Below are 18,523 nucleotides of genomic sequence, written 5' to 3' on the forward strand. Positions count from 1 at the left end.
TCGGCGTATTAATTAAAATCTTTTTTTAATTTTACCGCTTTATTTTATTAATATTTAATAATTATTATTTCTATAACCCTCGGTCTTTTCGATATAGTAATTATTATAATCTTTATTTTAACCGAATTATTTAAATACTTAATAATTTTTTTTAAAGTATTTTATTTTACTATAATTAAAATACTTAAGGTTATTTTTACTTTAACTCCGGCCTTACGGCCTTTATTATTATATAGTATTAATTTCTATAGGCCCTACGTATATAGTCTTTAAAACGTAAGTACTATACGGTTGTTTTTTTTTTTTTATCGTTAGGTCGATAGGGTTTTTATACGTACGTACCTTTATATTCTTTACGGTACTAATATTACCGATCGTTAATACGGACCGTTATCGTAATATATTTATTAATTATTTTTAATCGTTCCTTTCGATATAATTTATTTTTAATTTTTTTTAAACCCGTTATAAAATAATTATATTAATCTTTTATTATTAATTTTATTATAAAGTATATTTATTTTAAATACCGTAACGTAATTAATAATAAATTTAATTTATTTTAAATTAATTAATTATTTTTAAATACGTTTACCTTTATTATACTCCTTAAATATTTCTTTAATTATTTTTTTTTAAACTTTTTATATAATTTAAAATACTTTTTTATAACTTCCTTCCGTTCGTTATCCTTATTATCGAAATAGTTTTTTAAAATCGGCTCGAATTAAATAAATATTTTATTTTTAAGCTTAAATATAATATATATTATTTTATACGGCTCGTCTAAAAAATAAAAAGGATAATATTAAAAGTATATTTTAAATTAAATTAAAAATCCTTTTAACTCTCCTTTAATTCCTCTATAGTAATCCGGAGCCTCAAGCTTAATACGATCTCTTTCTTTACGTAAAGTATTAAATTCCTAATAAAGTATAGTATTTTTTTAAATAAGTGAATCGTACGAGATCCGTAATTTATTTTTAAGCTTTTAAATACGTATAGAAAGCTAATCGACGGTAGGTTAGATATTAATATTCTCGGCTATAGCGTTTAAATACCTTTAATTTATTTATAATAGAGTTAAAGTAAGTATATAATATATAATAAACCTCTATTTAGAACCTCTAAAAGGGATACCGGTTAAAGGCTACCTTTAAATAATCCTGGTTCGGTATAACTAAATAGTATATAATAAAATATTCTAATATAAATATAAAATATTATAAATATAAACTTAAATTATATATTACGGAATTATCTATCTATACTAGCTAGTTCCTCCGTATATATATACCTTACGCTAAGCCTGGCGTTATCCTGGATCGATAGACTCGACCCTCGATCCTATCGATACTATCCCTCCGGGGTTAACTCCTTTAGATCGACCCTCGATCCTAATAATCCTATTCTAATTAATCCGTAATCCTGTGCTAATGATTGGTCAGTGGTGCGCCTACGCCCCACTAGGTGTTAAGCCGTGATATATTTATAATTTCGACGAGATTAGGTTTATAATAAATATTATCTTTATAAATATAATAATTATAACCTCGGACGGCTTTAGTAAAGTAAAATTAGTTTAGCTTAATAACCGCGAATAAGTAATAGTAATTTAAGGAGTTAATACCTTTAATTAAATTATTTTACCCTTTATTATTTTAACCGTATAGTATTACTTTACTAATTAATATATTAAATATAATTCATTATTTACTTAGTATATTATAATTACCGATAATAATTAAATTATTAATCTGGTAAGCCTAAAATAAATTAAATATTTCGATTATTATATAGCGTTCCGTATAAAAGAGAAATATCGGTTATTAATCCTCGATAATTACGAAAGTTACTATTTAACTAAATTTAAGTATTATTATTAATAAAATAATATTATTACGCTTTATATATTTTTATACTTTTTTTTATTTTCTTTAACTATTTAATATTAATTACTTTAGGCCGCTAAAATAAGCGTACGGCCGCTAAATCGAGGATTTAATACATATATATATTAATTATATAAATAAATTTAAATTTCTTTATACTTTCCGCGAAGCTTTTTTCGCTTTTATAACGGAGAAGAATATATAAAATAGTTTTACGGATATTAACCTTATATTATACGATTTAAAGAGGGTATTTTTTAAATTAAATATAAAGCTTTATACGTTAATACCTCTATCCTTAAGGCCGGGTACGGTACTACTTTAAATATTTTAGATACTATAAAACCCCCGAGAAGCTAATTTATAATTAACGTTTATTAAAGTTTATATTATTAATTAAAATAGTTTCTTAACTTTAATATTAATTATTATAGACTAGTTTATTAAAGGTACGATAATTATAATATACTAGGTAGCTTTCCTTTAGTTAAAGAACGCTTCGTTCCGTAAGGCTAATAAGGTACTAAGTAAGCGCCGGAGAGCTAAAATAATATGTATACGGCTCGGAGGATTATTTACTGTGGAAGATGTATAGGATCTACTGGACTAGAAGGCCGTGGGTGGGGAGGTAGTGGAAGAAATATAGCCGGATGGCGGTAGTACAGGGGGGGCTCGTACGAAGGTTCAGTGCTGTAGTGTGTGCGGCAAGCCTGGCCATAATGCGCGCACTTGCCAGGAGGCTATAGAATTATCTGATTCAGCTATTTCGGATGTAATTATGGTTGCTTCTTAGTATGGTTATGTAGTAATTGAGGATAATGATATAAAGGTTTTGAAAAAGTGGTCGCTCGCTTATAATATACGTTAGTAGCTTTTCAACAAGTATCATGAGGGTCCGCTGGCGTAATGGGAGCGCGTCTGACTACGAATTGATTTTCTAATCAATATATCAGGAGGTTCCAGGTTCGACCCTTGGGCGGATCGTTTAAGTCCTCATTAGCTTTATGAAATCTCATTTAAGTTAATGATTATCTTTCGCCCCCCTGCCAAGCTAGCCTTGCCACTGCTGGTGGGCCCCCTTAGTCTCCTTCCCGGTCAAAGCTTACTAGGTTTGACCAACCAACACTTATTTTTAAAAAGAAAACCTCTGTAGAATTTGTTTGGCGGCCCCAAGCTTGCACTCCCGAAACAAATTCGGCTTGCTACATTACCTCTCGAGTAAAATGCACATCGCTGACGAGAATTGGCAGGCTCCTCCCCAATTCAGCCGAGCGATGTTGCTTCGGCTCCTATAGCACTGGGATTCGATGGATTTAGCTGGCTCAAATGATAACGACTTTCACTTGGCTCATGACCTTCTCTCGTTAAAATAACTCGCACCAAAACAGGCATAATCATCATGACTTGCCCATAAGTTATGAATACAGTTCATGCGCCTTGACTCTACAATGTCCAATAGCTAACCACTGAAATCTCTAGCACCCACATCTTCGTTACAGGCGCCACCGGCTTCATCGGCGTGCATGTTGTGGACACGCTGCTTTCCCGTGGCTTTAGGGTAAGGGGAACTACTCGGTCCAAAGCCAAAGGCGAGGCCATGTTGGCAGCTCATCCTCGAGCCACCCAGGCATCTCGTCTTGACTGTGTCGTCATTGACGACTTTTTAGAGCCAGAGCTGGACCTTTCTTCAGCGTTGAAAGGTGGCATTGATGCCATCGATCATGTGGCCTCCCCTTTCACATACGACACTCAAAATAACGAGGCAGAGCTAATACTACCTGCCATCAACGGGGTCAAGGCTGTCTTGTCTGCGGCCGCGGAAGCACAAACGGTGAAACGGGTGGTGATCACATCAAGCTTCGCTGCAGTACTTGATGTTGAGAGGGCGCGGAAGGCGTCTCAGTACTTTACCTACACGGCGGACGACTGGAACCCCCTTACGTACGATGAAGCGGCCGATCCAAAGACAAACGCGGTGGTGGCATATCGAGGGAGCAAGAAGTTTGCCGAACTGGCGGCGTGGGAATTTGTGAATAATTTCGAGTGTCGTGGGGGTGGGTTGAGTTTTGACTTGGTCACCTTGTGTCCCCCCATGACGTTTGGGCCTGTGGTTCATCCCGTGGTTGGCGGGCCTTTGGGGCTGAATGATAGCAACAGCCAGCTGTGGAAGGTTGCGATTGCGAGCCAGCAAGAAAATGAGCTTCGTGTCGCGAGAGTACCATTCTGGGTTGATGTAAGGGATCTGGCGCAGGCGCACGTCGAAGCACTCCTTCGGCCAGAAGCAGGGGGCAAACGGTACCTGGTTGCTTCCCAGGAGAGATTCACGTATGAAATGGCAGCCGAGATCATCGAGCACGAGTTTCCCAATTTTGTGAGACCAGAGGGAGCGCCAGTGGTGGAGAGGCAGGTGGTCGACGAGAGGCACGGTATTGATGGAGAGACAGCGGCGAGGGAGCTGGGCATCTCATATCGCGCTTTTCGAGAGACAATGGTGGACTTGATGAGGCAAGTTGGTGCAATGTAGGCAGGAGCAAACCACCCGCTGGCAATGCGACCGACCCCTGCTCAGTACCCACATCACGGGAATGGACATGACCTCATCGATCCCAGAGCACATGAAACCCGCAACCAAATCGTATTTTCTGGCTGCATCACTGCGGCATCGCTGATCACCCGTGATACAGATGGACTTTTTCATGTCCACTTAGTGTACAATAACCCACCTCTCTGTCTTCTTAACACCACCGCCATCCGAGGTGAGCAGCTGGCAGTACACCGCGCTGCTGAACTGATCGACACCGGCCATGACGCCTACAGTGCTACCGCTGCGTCGGGCCCTCGAGATTCCACACTATTCATTGGACACGGTGCCGGCAGCTGGTATTTTAGCCAGGCGGAGCCACCTGGTCGGAAGCTCTGTGTTGTTGTGCAACTGATCTTGCTCGCGTCGTTTCATGCCACCTTACCTTTGTCCACCAAGTCTGCCGCCGGCCATTGTCCCCTCAACGCGTCATTCACTCTGCTTCACACCTCGACCCGGCTATCTGCCCATACCACTGGCACTGCTCACCACCATGGCCCGCAAAGCTGGATCCGTGTCCAAACAGGTGTCCAACCCCGAGTCTCCCATCCGCCCCCAGGTACTTCTTCGCCGCTCGAACCGCAATCTCGCCCAAAGCCAAAAGATGACAGACGAGGAGGATGAGTCCCGCGAGATTCAGGGAAAGATACTGGGCATCAGGAAGGGGGCCGACTCGGGGGATGCCCCAGAGGACACAGCTGATGATGTTCAGTCTTCGGGCAAAGAAGGGCTCAGGTTTGCCATTGAAGGTCTGGCTCGGATGGAGCGCCGGCTGCAGCGGGCGACAAAACGGCAGAAATTGAAGGTGGAAGAAACAAATCTTACTGAGACGCTCGACGAGGACGAGTACAAGCCGCCGGATGAGGTCGCCACTGCTGGCTGGAAGCAGCGACATCAGAACCCTGGTGTGTCGAAGCAGCCAGACCGTCAGGACCGGGCCCAAAGAGGTATGTTTGGCGGCGAGGGCCTTGATCTGAAAGACGAAGCACCAGTGGCTACTGAAGAGGCACTTGACACGGTCAAACGAGGAGCCGCACGACCTCCTCCCGTCAACAGTCACTATCTTCCGCTGCCTTGGAGAGGCCGGCTCGGCTATGTTAGCAGTCCTATAGTGGTCACCTGAGGCAAAGAATGGAATTGGATCTAATCGTATCATTAGGCATGTCTCAACACCTACCTGCGAACCGCAAAGCCGCCAGTCTTCAGTTCCCGCACATGTCGCATGGCGTCCATCATCGACCACCGGTATCCGCTCGCCGACCCGGAACAACCCGAGCATGCAACCAAGAACAGGCCGGACAAGTCAAAGGCGGTCGATCATGAACTGGGGGTCCGCTTTGTGCAGAATCTTGGGCTTCAGAATGCAGCTGATATCGTCAAAATGATACGGTGGAACGACAAGTACGGCATCAAGTTTATGCGCCTCAGCTCCGAGATGTTTCCCTTTGCCAGTCATGCTGAACACGGGTACAAACTGGCCCCCTTTGCATCAGACATTCTAGCCGAGGTAGGTAGAGTGGCTGCCGAGCTCGGCCACCGTCTCACGACACATCCCGGCCAGGTATGATCCCTTGCGCAAGAAGCACTGGGGTCTCGATGTCGTTGCTGACAAGGATTCTTGTGCTTTTAGTTTACCCAGCTCGGATCTCCCCGCAAGGAAGTCATCGAGGCTTCCGTTCGAGACCTTGCGTATCACGACGAGATGCTATCCCTCCTGCGGCTGCCGGGGCAGCAAGATCGCGATGCCGTCATGATCCTTCACATGGGTGGGGTTTATGGAGACAAGGCCGCGACTCTGGATCGATTCCGTGCCAACTATGCCGAGCTCTCCCCATCGATCAAGAATCGGTTAGTTCTTGAGAATGACGACGTTTCTTGGAGTGTTCATGACCTGCTGCCTGTCTGCGAAGAACTCAACATTCCACTCGTACTCGATTACCACCACCACAACATCATCTTCGACCCTTCAAAGTGCCGAGAGGGGACGCTGGACATCTCGCAGCCAGAAATCATGGAACGCATCACAGCAACCTGGCGGCGCAAGGGAATCACACAAAAGATGCACTACAGCGAGCCATGTCCGGGCGCCGTTACACCACGGGACAGGCGCAAGCACAGCCCACGAGTCATGACGCTGCCGCCCTGTCCGCCGGATATGGACCTCATGATTGAAGCCAAGGATAAGGAGCAGGCCGTCTTTGAACTGATGCGTACCTTCAAGCTCCCAGGGTTTGAAAAGATCAATGACATGGTTCCGCATGAGAGGTTTGACGAGCCAAGACCTGTCCCACGAGTTGCGTCGGCAACAAAGAGTAAGAAATCCAAAACAGGAGCCAACGTCAGGCGGAAGCGAGCGGTCGATGAAGAGGAGCCGGCCGAAGCAGACGACACGGCCGTCGCCGAATCAGATGCCATCAAGACAGAGGCGGCTCAGGTTTCTGAAGTTACGGTCACGGCGCTGGAGTTTGGGATGGGTGGTCCCGATAATCGGGTTTACTGGCCACCAGGCATGGAGGAGTGGTTGAAGCCGAGGAAGAGACAATCCAACAATAGCACCAAATCAGGCAAACGGGATTTGGAGGAAGATGACGAAGACACAGGAGAAAATCTGGAAGAAGCCGAAGGGATCTAGAGAGATGTCATGGCCTAGTAATGAAACATTACCTCATCTTCAAGAATTGACTCTTATTTACCGTAAAACCGACAAGGTCTTCTCCCAATGCTGCTTCTATATACATGCAAGATGTCCCTTTGTTTTTCCACTGCGCCGCCCAAAATGATGCAATGACAAGCCCCAAAAAGAAGAAGAGAAAAAGAAAAAGACAACAGAACCCCCTTCCTAAAGGGCCTTGAGTGCAGAACTCCAGCTGCCCTGCTCTGGTTGGTGTCTTGAAGGTGGCTCAGTCTGATAACTCCTTCCCCTCGTTTGTCGACTGGGCAATGATTCCTGGACAAGCCCCAGCGACGGATCTAGGTAGATGAGGCGCGGGAGATGGGGTTTCCCGGGGTAGAGAGATGCTGAAGGACGTGTGCAAGCCTGCTTGTTACTGAGAAACAAGGGCACAGGGTAAAAAAGAAAAAAGGTATAGAAAGGGTGGTGGTGAGGTGATTAAGACTGGATAAGTGGCAAAGGAAGCAGGCCAAAAAATGATGAAACGTAGCGAGCGTGGGCAACCGAGTGCGTCCAGAGATCGAGAGTGTCGAAGTGCAGCGCAGGACAAGGCACCCCAGAGACTCAGGCAGAGCTTGAAACCTGCGTCGAGGCCTGGGCAACCTCTCCCCTCAACTCTCTGCACCGGGGATTGGAGCAGGTGCCGCAGAACAAGGTGCTTTTGCCGTAAGCCTTGATGGTGTCGCAGGAGCAGGTGATCGACTTGGAGATCAAAGTCGTCGAGCAGGCGTAGGATATCGAAGTGCCGCACATTTTCTTCTCGTGATTCTCTTTGCTACTGTGGTGGAGGGATGACGGTTGCTAATGTCGTCTTGTCGACATCCGGAACGGGTGATGGCCGGCCCTTGATCCGAAATCTGTTCTGTGCTTGAAGGTACTGCAAGTGAGCTGGCCGGGATCACGTCCTTGATGCTGCTTGCTGAAGCCAATGTGCAATGAGGACCCAAACCTGCCCTCTCTCAGGTTGCCAATAGGTCGGGAAGCTGTTTTGACGGCGACGTCGCGAGGTTCGACTGGCTGCAAGACGGTGTTAGCGCACGCGCTTCTCTGCGTCTGTCGTGGTGTAAAGGGGAGAGAGAGATGCCCACTTACTACTGAAGATGGTCCAGAGGGAGGTGGCAAAGGGGCATACAGATTCTAGACTTGCTTGGCTCTGCAAGGGGTGGTTGTTGATCACTGATCACTCTCCACAAATCGAGGAACTGATGGTTTCGAGAAGAACTTGTTCTTGTGCGGTTGGAGGCCTGGGGCGTGACTCTATTTGAAGAAATAAACTTGCTCGAACGTCCGGAAGTCCGTGTGGTCCAGAAATATAGCGCGCTCAGAACGTGAGCATGTGGAAGCCAAAAAGAGAGCAGCGGGAAGAGCGCCGTCTCTAGACCGGAGCTTGCCGGACTGGAAAAATGGTGTGGTGTTGTGGCTGCGCCGACTCGCACATGGAGGAGCTGGAAGGGTAAGGGGAACGAGAGTTGCAGGTGCTGAGAGATCTGAAACTTTGGACAGGTGAGGGTCTTTTCAGCCAGGATATTAAACACTTTGAAAAGACTCGACGATGGGCCTGCCCAACGACACCCACTTCTTCCCGAGCGAGACGCAGTGCGTGCCCATTGCCCCCATGTCATGTCCCATCCCATCCATGCCCTGGCAGCATGATGAAATGGATGGGCGGGGTTCTGGGCCCCCAAAGAATCCGACGTCATCGGTCCACCGCTAAATTTGAGGGTCGTGAACTTTGTCCTCGGGCTCCACCGAGTTTCCGTCCGCTGACATGCACCACCACTGGGCTACGACATCCGCCGGTGACATATCACCCCAGACAGATGCGAACCGACAACAAGCTTTTCACGAGCTGAGGGCGACTCGGACATCTCACCGCAAGTGTGCATGTAGCGCAGCGTTTCTCGAGATGCGTCGAGATGAGCTGCGTTTAACAAAGCTGGCGCGGTGCCTGGGCAAAAACCGTTAGTGTCACTCTTCCCCAGACGGGGCCACCTCCCCCATCCTCCCGCGCGCAGTGGCTGAAACAAGCTGAGGGGTCAAACCGGATTTCAAGTCCCTTTCATCTGTAAGTGAACAAAAATATCTTTTTATCTCACACAGCACTCCTCTTTGCAGTCATTGGGGTCCATTCTGGTCGCCGACTCCTTTTTGTGCAGCAAACTCAGCCTAGCACATACATACACATGCTGCCCAATTATGTAATACATGGGTGGGGTCTCGGAGCCTTCATTCCTCTGTCCAGTGGGTTGCCAACGCCCTCACAGGCCCGGTCCGTCTGTCATATGTCAATACCATTGTGACATCAGGTGACCAAGATATCTACCCCAATTGTGTCTGATGTTTACCTACAACGTGCTCTCTCTTGAAGAGTGCACATGGTTGTATGCTCACCAGCATTTCATCAGGGCGCTGCGATCTCCCTGGTCTAACTTACGTACATTGCCGAGGATCAGTACATGCTTAAACTCTTGGTGAACAGGGGCTGCCAAAAACTTTCTCTGGTGAAGACTGTAGATGTAAGTAACCTTATCGACGCGAGTGCGGGATGCCTCAAAGAAACTTTGAAGAGTCCTGTAACTCAAGGTGTGGTAATCTGCAATAATGCAAGAGATACGAAGGACCACGTCCGATATTCCAGCGAGGCCTAGGCCTTTGTCATATACTGACATCGGCACTCGACAAACCTCGAGGCTCCCAGCACACCTCCAGTCAACATATACCTCCCGCCTCCGATCGAGCTCACGAACGTCGTGGGATGGCCTCGAACTGAGCCACCCTCTTCCTATCCCCCGTCTTAGATCGGCATCACCAAGACCAGCACGCCACCTAGGAAGACCTCATTCCATAGCCTATCTTTCAGACAACCATCTCTTGAACGTTGACAGATGGAGCTACGATAGGGTGCGCATGCCATCTGCACCCTCTTCAACGGAGCCTCCAGAGTCTGAGCCCCTTCCACGACCATCTAGTCCACCGACAACTCGCTGGTCTCCTCCTTCTTCCCCTTCATCACTTTCAATCCGCTCAATATCGGTGCACTTTGTAAACGCCTTTGGCGGGCCAGACGATCCAATATTGCCGTTGCCATCAACGCCTTATCATGCAGCTGGAACGGGAGCAAGCACTCCCACACTCTCGGTCACCCACCCTGATGGATCAACCGAACCTTGTTCTTTGATGCTTCCCAGCCCTCTCCATCAAGTCCAGCAGGAGCAACCCGCTCTCTATTCAGCAGCCGAGACAGAGCCTTGCTCAAATTTGAAACATGATATTCACACCGCCCCAAGCACAAATAAACCCCCATCGCCACTAGGTGAAACAGCTGAAGGGGACACGGCCAAAAGCAGGACTGGGAGACAGAGGGGAATGTCGGTGGACAGCATCATGAACACGCCTGGCTGCTGCGGTCTATGCGAGAGACGTACAGCCAAATTGATAGGCGGGAAGATTACGGCTTGGGTGATGGGAACATTGATCCCAGTTACCTTTGGAGTCATGACAGGGATCTTGTCCAAAATGTTCCACTGATCAATGTCCATCTCTGGGGTTAATCATCGTCTGGGGGGGGAGCTCGGACATCTCGTCGAGGTTGTAGCCCCAGAGAGCTGTCATCGGGCATTCTTGAAATAGAGGTAAGGTGTGTCCTGCCAATCTGGGTAGTAGCGTCCACAGTGATGCAAAGATCACACCGGTAAGGTTGGTTATTGGGAACTAGAATAGATATCTTTTGTTGCTTGTTAGATAATAATATATCCCTTATAATATCACTATCCTGGCTCGCTCTCGTCAACGCCAAGCTACGACAGGTGTCCACACCTGCTTCAATCTTCCGTAGTATAGTGGTCAGTATGTGAGCTTGTCAATATCCACCTAGATAGAAAACAACGCTCGAGACCCGGGTTCAATTCCCGGCGGGAGAGATTGTGACCATTCAATTTTACTTTTTGGGTAGTCTTTTGCTCTTGTTGGCCCTGTTACGTGCTGTTCACATAGTCCTCACATAATCATCTAGCTATCGTGCATATATCTTTTTGTAATGAATTATTTGCTTACTCCTAGCGACGATAAACGTCTGTGGTCTATGCAACATAGTGCTAAGGTCGGGTTAGGAATGGAAAGTACATATCTGGAAGGCTGGAGCTATGGTAGTAGCTGAGGGTGAGAGATATCAGTTCTTACTTGATGGCGGATGTTTGTCGTCCATCAATTCGGGCTTGGTCTAAAACACTACCTTATGTTCCATCCAAAGTCTGTCTAGCTAGATGACTAAAGAATTACTGGGTATCCATTGACCCCCTACGCAATAGCAACGACGAGACGTACCAGCACAAGCACACTGGCCACCCATCCACATGCAAACAGCATTTGTAATCTTCTGGCATCATCTGATTATATATCAAACAGGAGTATTTCACAAAACTACGTTCCAATCCAACATAGTTCGCTCTCAGAACGCACTCAGTAGATGTTCCCCTTGAAAATCTGACACCAGGCTTCCGTCTTGTCTCGTTGCGACGTTAAGCTGGCTGAGCTACATTTATTTTTCTCTAGGACTCTATAATAAACTACCTTTGAAAGTCACAGCTAGTCTGGTCTCGGTTGGCCTGTTACACGCACCGATGGAGTCTTTTCTCTGTACCTCTGGGGTCTCGTGGGACAGCAAGAACAGATTCAGGGTAAGGTGAACATAGTTCAGTTAGGTTTAGACGAAATAACGAAGAAACAGCACAACGCCTCATTAGCTTACTGTTTCCTTTGCCGTAATCTTGCTTCGGCGTGGCCCGAAAAGCGAATGGGTGTCGAGTTGACATGTGCTGACCTGTAAGGACAGAATGTAATAAAAGCTTACTCGCACGATGTATGAGGTATCATACGAAATCTGGGTCAATAGTTGAAAGCGAATAAATTACCTGTGCCGGTACCATGAAGTAGCTAGTTTACCCATCCCACCATCCAACTGTACATAACACCAGACCTCCATCCATCATACCTTGCCCAAAAGTCAACAAAAGTTCCGCCCGCCCAGGTAGACCCCAACACCAAGAAAACACCAGATCCATTTCCACAAATGCCAACTTGGTTGTGTCTGGAACAATGTGCCCGTGCGTCCTTCCCAAGCCAGTCTAACAAGCCACGGGACAGATGACGGGAGCCGGACCAAGCCTCCTTTCCAGCCAGCCGAAAATAGACTCCTAAAACAGCAGCATTCCCATTCCCTTGTGCCAACCTAGCCATCAGAGCAGAACCTCCCAGCTCTCGGACCGAGCTATATGGGCGTTCGAAAACGCAAAACATCAAAGCGACTCCACAAAGAGACAAAACAATAAACGCAGCACCAAACGCATGTCCCGAAAAACACCTTCTGCGATATCAAGAGCAAAGAAAGTGACAGAAAAAGAAAAGCGTACTGGACTCTCTAGGCCACACACTCAACTCCAACTACTCGATTTTCATGGCTCTCGTCAGCCATGGGCAGAGGAGAAGCAGGAGCATCACCTTCTTCTTTGGCTGAGGTGCTCTCCCACAGCTCAAAGCTCTCCCCGGTTCCCTCCATAGGCTCCAGCACCGCCGCTTTGAGGGAAGTTCCGTCGCTGTTGCCCATGATGTCGTCGACGTTTACAGACTCCACATCGGCAAGTGTCGTCCGTTTCTGCCGCTGCTCTCCGCCATACGATTGTTGCTCGCCCTCTTCTGGCAGGACGTGGTGCTGGTGCTGCTGCTGCTGCTGGTACTGACCGTTGTCCCCAACGACCGTCTCAGCTTCTTCTTCATCCCAGGGGACGAGCACCACGCTGTCCTTGGTGCATCCTTCAGCGTAGTAGTCGGCGGCATTCATTTCAACAAGAGCACCCCTCTGCTTCTCAATGATCATGTCATCGACGTCGCCCACTCTGGCGGCCTGTCGAGCAGAGGTCTGGGAGATATCGTCGGCAGGGGGAATGTTCTCCTTGTCTCTGCCCTCGGCTCGGTCGCGACTCTGGCGTCGCTCAGACTCCTCGTCGCTGCTAATGTCAAGGGTGCAGGTGCCGTGCTGAAGAAGGTTCGTCATCTCCTGTTCCGGCGTGTCTTCGTGGATGTCAAAGAACCACGAGGATTGCATGCCGCCCGTGGACAGCAGGAAGGAATCCGAAGAGGCAGGGGCAGCAGCGGGGACGGGCGCGGCAGAGGTCCGCAGAGAGCCAGAGTAGGCTGGGATGGAGCCCTTGAGGGCGGCATCGAGCGAAAAGGGAACTGAGGAGCCGGTGCCGAGGCCAAAGGATGGGGGATCAATCCGCTGCGTATGGCGGCGCTTAGAGAGAATGCCAATCCGCTTGGAGCCGCGGGTTGGGGAACGGCCAGCTGGGGCGGTTAGGGGACTGGGCGTGCCGGTAGTGCTGAGACGGGAAGCTGGTGATTTTGGCTGAAGAAAGGTGCGCGGCTTGGAGGAAGAGAGCTTGCTTGGGGGAAGACTGGCAGCGCCGTAGAGGTTGGAGGTGGAAGCCGCCTTGGTCATCACAAAATTGGAAGGCTTGAATAAGGGCTTCACGAACCCAGTTCCATCAGCGCCGGCTCCCTTTGACCGCTTGGAGAAGAGCACTGGGTCGACATTTTCAGAGTCGTCGGCGTCCACCACCTCGGAAGCCTTGCGCTTAACTGGGGAGGTGGAGAGGGCTGTTACGGTCAGTATGAAGCCTAGGGCATGCAGGACAGAGGCAGCAGCATACCATTCTGTCGGTTCTTGAGGCTCGTCAGTGTCTTTAACCGCGTGTGGTCAAGAGGAGCAAACGGCTGACGGCTAACAGTCGCCATGGTGGGATTGTCGTAGCACACCACCCGAGAAGGAGGGAAAGGGGTGACGCTGTGTTGTGCTGCGCTGGCTAGTGTCTCCAAGCCTAATCGAATGCCCGACTCGATCAAGGCGATCAATCGTTGGTGAACCCAGGCAGGGGCAACAGAAGCCAACAAATGCTCAGGATTTTCTTGTTTGCTTCTCTGCTCAGCGTTCCTTCTGAAATTTAACCTGTCCTGCTGTCGTGACAAAAGAACAGGAAATGCAAAGCGAAGGGGACAGGAGGGAAAGAGAGGCGACACGGGCGGGGCGGGCGAGCGAGCGAGGGCTGCGCACTATTCTTATTGCGCAAGCTGGTCTGGTGGGAGATGGCCAGACGCGATAGTATGCTGGATAGACGGATGGAAGGGCTGGCCGGGCAAAAGCGGTCGCTCTTGTTCCGGTTTGTCTGGCTGTTTGACGTTGGGGTGCGAGAAGCGACTGGCAGCGAGGTGACCCAGACAGATGCCGGATATCTGAGGTTGGGTGAGATGTCAGAGGAAGCGCTGGCAGATTACCTAGAGCTGCTGCTGTGGCAGGACAGGTTGGACAAGGGGGACCAAACTGAGAGATGTCGGCCAAGAGAGAGAGATGGGAACTGAAGAGGGGAGAAAGGGAAGCTGTAGCCCAACGGCGATGGACAAGCTGGGAGGACGAGGTAGGGTAGGTAGGTAAGGTAGGTGGGTAGCTGCCCTGGAAGTGGTGGTGGAGGGCGGCGGGCGGCCTTGAGTGGTGGGGGGAGGGCACCTCAGCGCGAGGGAGGACCTGGATCGAAGTGAGGTGGTACTCGAGGTACTGCTAGAGGTACTCCTGTAGGTACTTCGTCGGGTGCTGGTGATACCGTACTGTGCTGTGGGCGAACAGAGAGATGAGGTAAAACTCTACGCGTAGCGGCCGTGCCGTTGGGTGGCTCTAATTGGACTCTGGAGTGCAAGGGAGAGCGCTGTCCACGGGAACAAAAAGTTGCCCACAAGTGCTTGCAGGAGCGTGCATGGGCGACAAGGCCTGCCATTGGACAGCGGCTCTTCAGCGGACGCGGTGTACACAATGCGCCAATCCACAAACGAATTAACGCGTCTTGGACTGCCCACTCCCTGTCCAGCAAGTACAGGATCCGCGTCGCATCTTTAAGAGGCCGTGCCGATTCTGCCCGGGCCGGCACTGTGAACTTGGAGAAGACACAAGTTGAGACGGCCACCCCTCCTTCCTCCCTCCCTGCCTCCCTTTGACTTATCTCTGTGTCTCTGCCTGCCTACATACAATAACTCGAGATATGCCCTCGACGCCTGAACAAAGATATTCGGGTGGCTGGTCGAGTCGCTACGGCCTCAGGTTTTCAACTGGCCCATTCGATGACACTGCGCCCTGGCAGATGTTTCCATTGCCACCATCTCTTGCCAAGGCGTCAAAAGAGGAGTTGGGCAGAAGAAACAAGCGGCTACCCAGACGGGGGGATTTCGCACAGGCTTTCTTCCTTTCTTTTTATAGTGGCCGTTTGATCGGTTGATCATGGCGGGGGTTTTGGTGGCAAGCGAGCAAGCTTAACTCGACCAGCACCTTTGAGAGGGGAATGATGAACCCTCGCCTTCAAACTGGAATCCACACTGCACACCCGACCTGTGTACCTCGCTCATCGAACCGGATTCACGTCACCTGTTTTTCCCCTGACGATGAGGCGCAACCCCCTGAGATGGCACATACAGGAAGGATAATGTATATAGGCAATAGGAACCATCATTCCACAGGCTGACACTACTGCAACTGTCGGGCGAAGTGCCTCACTCATCCCATTCATGATTTGTTCCTTCAAGAACCTATGCCGCAGCAGCTGCCAGCTGGCACCCGTCAAGCCATCTGCTACTGCACTTCCAGCTTGCCAAGCCTTCCAAGCTTCCAGATGCTCCTCAGAAGCTCTGGCTTTGGGCTTTTCCGTCATAAGCCGACCTCACCTCACCTCACGGACGAACGACATTTGTATCTGTCCTCGAGTCCATTCACAATGACATCAGCAAACGATGGCAACACCAAACCCACCCGGGGCGCCCTTATCGTCCTGGAAGGCCTGGACCGGTCAGGCAAGACAACCCAGGTCAAGCTTTTGGAGCAGCGGTTTGTTGAACTGGGCAAATCCGTAAAAGTGATGCGCTTTCCCGGTACGTGTCTGCTGAGAGAAAGAAGCATGGCCGTCTAACATGGCCAAACCAACCCAGACCGCACAACCCCGATTGGCCAGATGATTAACTCATACCTGACTTCCCAAACAACCATGTCGGACCACGTGATTCACCTGCTCTTCTCGGCCAACCGCTGGGAAGCCGCGTCGCTCATCACCTCGTTGCTGTCGCATGGCACGACAGTCATCTGCGACCGCTACTACTACAGCGGCATCGTCTACTCGGCCGCCAAACACAACCCCCTTTTACCGCTCTCGTGGGCTCGCTCGCCAGAGGTCGGGCTCCCCAGACCAGATTTGGTCTTGTTCCTGGACCTGGACGAGCAAGAAGCCAAGAAGAGGGGAGGCTGGGGAGGTGAGGTGTACGAGAAGGCCGAGACGCAGAGGAGGGTGAGAGAGTTGTTTTGGGGTTTGAGCTTGGGAAAGATCGTGGGGGCGCCGCATTCTGCGCTGGAGTGTGCCCCTGGTGAAGGTGCAGGCACCAAAGGAGGAGAGGAGGAAGTTGCTGTCGGTCCACCCAGCGCACAAACACCGGATATCAGTGGAGGGGTCGAGCACCGGTTCAGACAAGAGGAGGAGGACTTGCATGTGGTAGATGCCAGTGCGAGTGTGGAGGAGGTTGCCGAAGGCGTGTGGAAGGTGGTCAGGGACAGAGTGGAGGTGGTGGAACGGGGCGAGGTCGGGAAGGTGGTGCGAAGAGTGTCATGATTTATTTATTCATGCCCCATGCCAACAACACATTGTTGATCGTATGCTATTGAATGCTATCCTATCCCTCCTGTCCGTAGCGTGCCAGGCTACATTATGTTGAATGACGGCAGATGCGATGTTGAGATCATCACCTCATACGTATAAATAAATCATGCATGTAGATGCGCCCGCCCAACCAAATGCTCCATGCTGTGTCGGCTGCGCTGCTCCGCGCTCTCGTGTACAGACCGTGACCGTCTTTCCCAAAACGCCATGTTTACGTATCTTCTTTTATGAGGAAAAAAAAAGAGAGAGAAAACGAAAGGAAAGGTACAGAAAAAGCAAAATACCACACCGTATTCCCGAAAATTTGTACTAGGCATCGCTGCCACCCATCCTGCTCTTTTGTTGAAAAGAATCACAACAGCCAGCAACACCTTGTCAACGCAAAGGGTATCAGTTGTTTTACCGGCGGTTGACGCCAATCAGACTCAGAAACTCGTTTCTCGTCTTCTCCTTCCTTTCAAAGCACCCCAGGACACAGCTGGTGATGGTGCTCGTCGTCGTCTTTTCCACCCCCCTCATGACCATGCACAGATGGCTCGACTCCATCACCACGGCCACACCCTGGGGTTTAAGCACCTCCATGATGGCGTGCGCCACCTCCTTGGTCAGGCGCTCCTGGATCTGCAGTCGGCGGGCAAACAGCTCGGCGATGCGCGGCAGCTTCGAGATGCCAATGACGGCGTTAGACGGGATGTAGCCAATGTGCATCTTGCCGTTGAAGGGCACCAGGTGGTGCTCGCACATGCTGAACACCTCAATGTCCTTGACGATGACCATCTCGTTGTGGCCTTCCTGGAAAATGGCGCCGTTGACAATGTCTCGCACGTTTTCCTGGTAGCCCTTTGTGAAGAAGAGCATGGCTTTGGCGTAGCGCTCGGGCGTGGCCAGGAGACCCTCCCTGTCGGGATCCTCGCCGATGCACTCGAGGAGGGTGCGGACGGCGCCCTTCATCTTCTCCATGCGCAGCTCCTTCTGCTTGTGGGACTCATCTAACCTCTCCCGAGTGCCGCGGCTGGGGCGGGAGAGGCCGTCAAAGTCGATGAGGGGGCTCGGCGAGCGGGTCGACGTCTCGCCAGCCTCTTCCGGTGTCGGAGCGATGGCGGGCTCAGGGACGGCAGCCGACGAGGTCGATGTCTTTCTCTTCTTCTTCTTTGGCGTGGGTTCGGGCTGGTCCCGGAAGTCGCGGGCCGGCTTGCTCATGCTGGAACGTCTCTCGGCGTTCTGACGGACGCTGATGCCGTTGCCGCTGGCCTTGGTGTCATCTCCATCTTGGTCGTCGGCGGCGCTAGGGCGCTTCTTCTTGCTGCTGCTGCCATCCTTGCCCTTGGACTTTTTGGTGCGCCGGGGTTCGCCAGCGGACGAGGCACCCGAGGGGCTCTGGCTGCGAGAGGGCGATGCGAACTGAACCATGACAGAATGCGCAGACACGATGGATGATTCGGAGTAGGCGGAAATGTGTCGCCGTTGAAAGGAAAAATGGGGGAACTCGTTTGTTTGTTTGGTAGAAGGGGGAGACAGATGATACAATGGCAGGCCGATGGCGCAAGCGATCGAGTCAGGATTGACAGACTCCGGTCCCCCTGCTCGGCGAGTTTTTTTTTTCATGGACCCTGGATCCCAACTCTAATATTTCAGTGGATAC

The 18,523-nt window shown here is 49.9% G+C and overlaps 6 protein-coding genes and 2 non-coding genes across 8 annotated transcripts; 5 read left to right on the forward strand and 3 right to left on the reverse strand.

Annotated features, from left to right (window-relative positions):
* The first annotated feature begins 2,784 nt into the window (after positions 1 to 2,784).
* Positions 2,785 to 2,876, forward strand: QC761_0030260. The gene has a single exon. It is a non-coding gene; the product is annotated as a tRNA-Arg (tRNA).
* A 433-nt stretch (positions 2,877 to 3,309) lies between these two features.
* Positions 3,310 to 4,416, forward strand: QC761_000950 (uncharacterized protein; the record flags this gene model as incomplete). Its single annotated transcript, XM_062871896.1, has 3 exons — positions 3,310 to 3,318; positions 3,352 to 3,450; positions 3,655 to 4,416. The coding sequence occupies 3 exons, from the start codon at positions 3,310 to 3,312 to the stop codon at positions 4,414 to 4,416; spliced, it is 870 nt and encodes a 289-aa protein (XP_062734193.1).
* A 520-nt stretch (positions 4,417 to 4,936) lies between these two features.
* On the forward strand, positions 4,937 to 7,105 carry MUS18 (UV-damage endonuclease; the record flags this gene model as incomplete). Its single annotated transcript, XM_062871897.1, has 3 exons — positions 4,937 to 5,569; positions 5,633 to 6,034; positions 6,104 to 7,105. The coding sequence occupies exons 1-3, from the start codon at positions 4,967 to 4,969 to the stop codon at positions 7,103 to 7,105; spliced, it is 2,007 nt and encodes a 668-aa protein (XP_062734194.1). The 5' UTR covers positions 4,937 to 4,966.
* Positions 7,106 to 7,708: 603 nt separating this feature from the next.
* On the reverse strand, positions 7,709 to 9,242 carry QC761_000970 (uncharacterized protein; the record flags this gene model as incomplete). The annotated part of the gene is made up of 3 exons (XM_062871898.1): positions 9,187 to 9,242; positions 8,237 to 9,092; positions 7,709 to 7,922 (listed from the first exon to the last, which is right to left on the reverse strand). The coding sequence occupies exons 2-3, from the start codon at positions 8,842 to 8,844 to the stop codon at positions 7,709 to 7,711; spliced, it is 822 nt and encodes a 273-aa protein (XP_062734195.1). The 5' UTR covers positions 8,845 to 9,092; positions 9,187 to 9,242.
* Positions 9,243 to 10,969: 1,727 nt separating this feature from the next.
* Positions 10,970 to 11,064, forward strand: QC761_0030300. Its single transcript has one exon. It is a non-coding gene; the product is annotated as a tRNA-Asp (tRNA).
* Positions 11,065 to 12,008: 944 nt separating this feature from the next.
* QC761_000980 (uncharacterized protein) lies at positions 12,009 to 14,785 on the reverse strand. Its single transcript, XM_062871900.1, has 2 exons — positions 13,849 to 14,785; positions 12,009 to 13,795 (listed from the first exon to the last, which is right to left on the reverse strand). Exons 1-2 carry the CDS (start codon positions 13,931 to 13,933, stop codon positions 12,561 to 12,563), a joined length of 1,320 nt encoding a protein of 439 aa, XP_062734196.1. The 5' UTR covers positions 13,934 to 14,785; the 3' UTR covers positions 12,009 to 12,560.
* A 390-nt stretch (positions 14,786 to 15,175) lies between these two features.
* On the forward strand, positions 15,176 to 18,461 carry CDC8 (Thymidylate kinase). Its single transcript, XM_062871901.1, has 2 exons — positions 15,176 to 16,105; positions 16,163 to 18,461. Exons 1-2 carry the CDS (start codon positions 15,769 to 15,771, stop codon positions 16,831 to 16,833), a joined length of 1,008 nt encoding a protein of 335 aa, XP_062734197.1. The 5' UTR covers positions 15,176 to 15,768; the 3' UTR covers positions 16,834 to 18,461.
* On the reverse strand, positions 17,281 to 18,486 carry QC761_001000 (uncharacterized protein; the record flags this gene model as incomplete). Its single annotated transcript, XM_062871902.1, has 1 exon — positions 17,281 to 18,486. The coding sequence occupies one exon, from the start codon at positions 18,484 to 18,486 to the stop codon at positions 17,281 to 17,283; it is 1,206 nt and encodes a 401-aa protein (XP_062734198.1).
* Positions 18,487 to 18,523: the final 37 nt, after the last annotated feature.

The sequence above is a fragment of the Podospora bellae-mahoneyi genome, chromosome 2 (genome assembly GCF_035222275.1).
Source record: "Podospora bellae-mahoneyi strain CBS 112042 chromosome 2, whole genome shotgun sequence".
Lineage (NCBI taxonomy): Eukaryota > Fungi > Ascomycota > Sordariomycetes > Sordariales > Podosporaceae > Podospora > Podospora bellae-mahoneyi.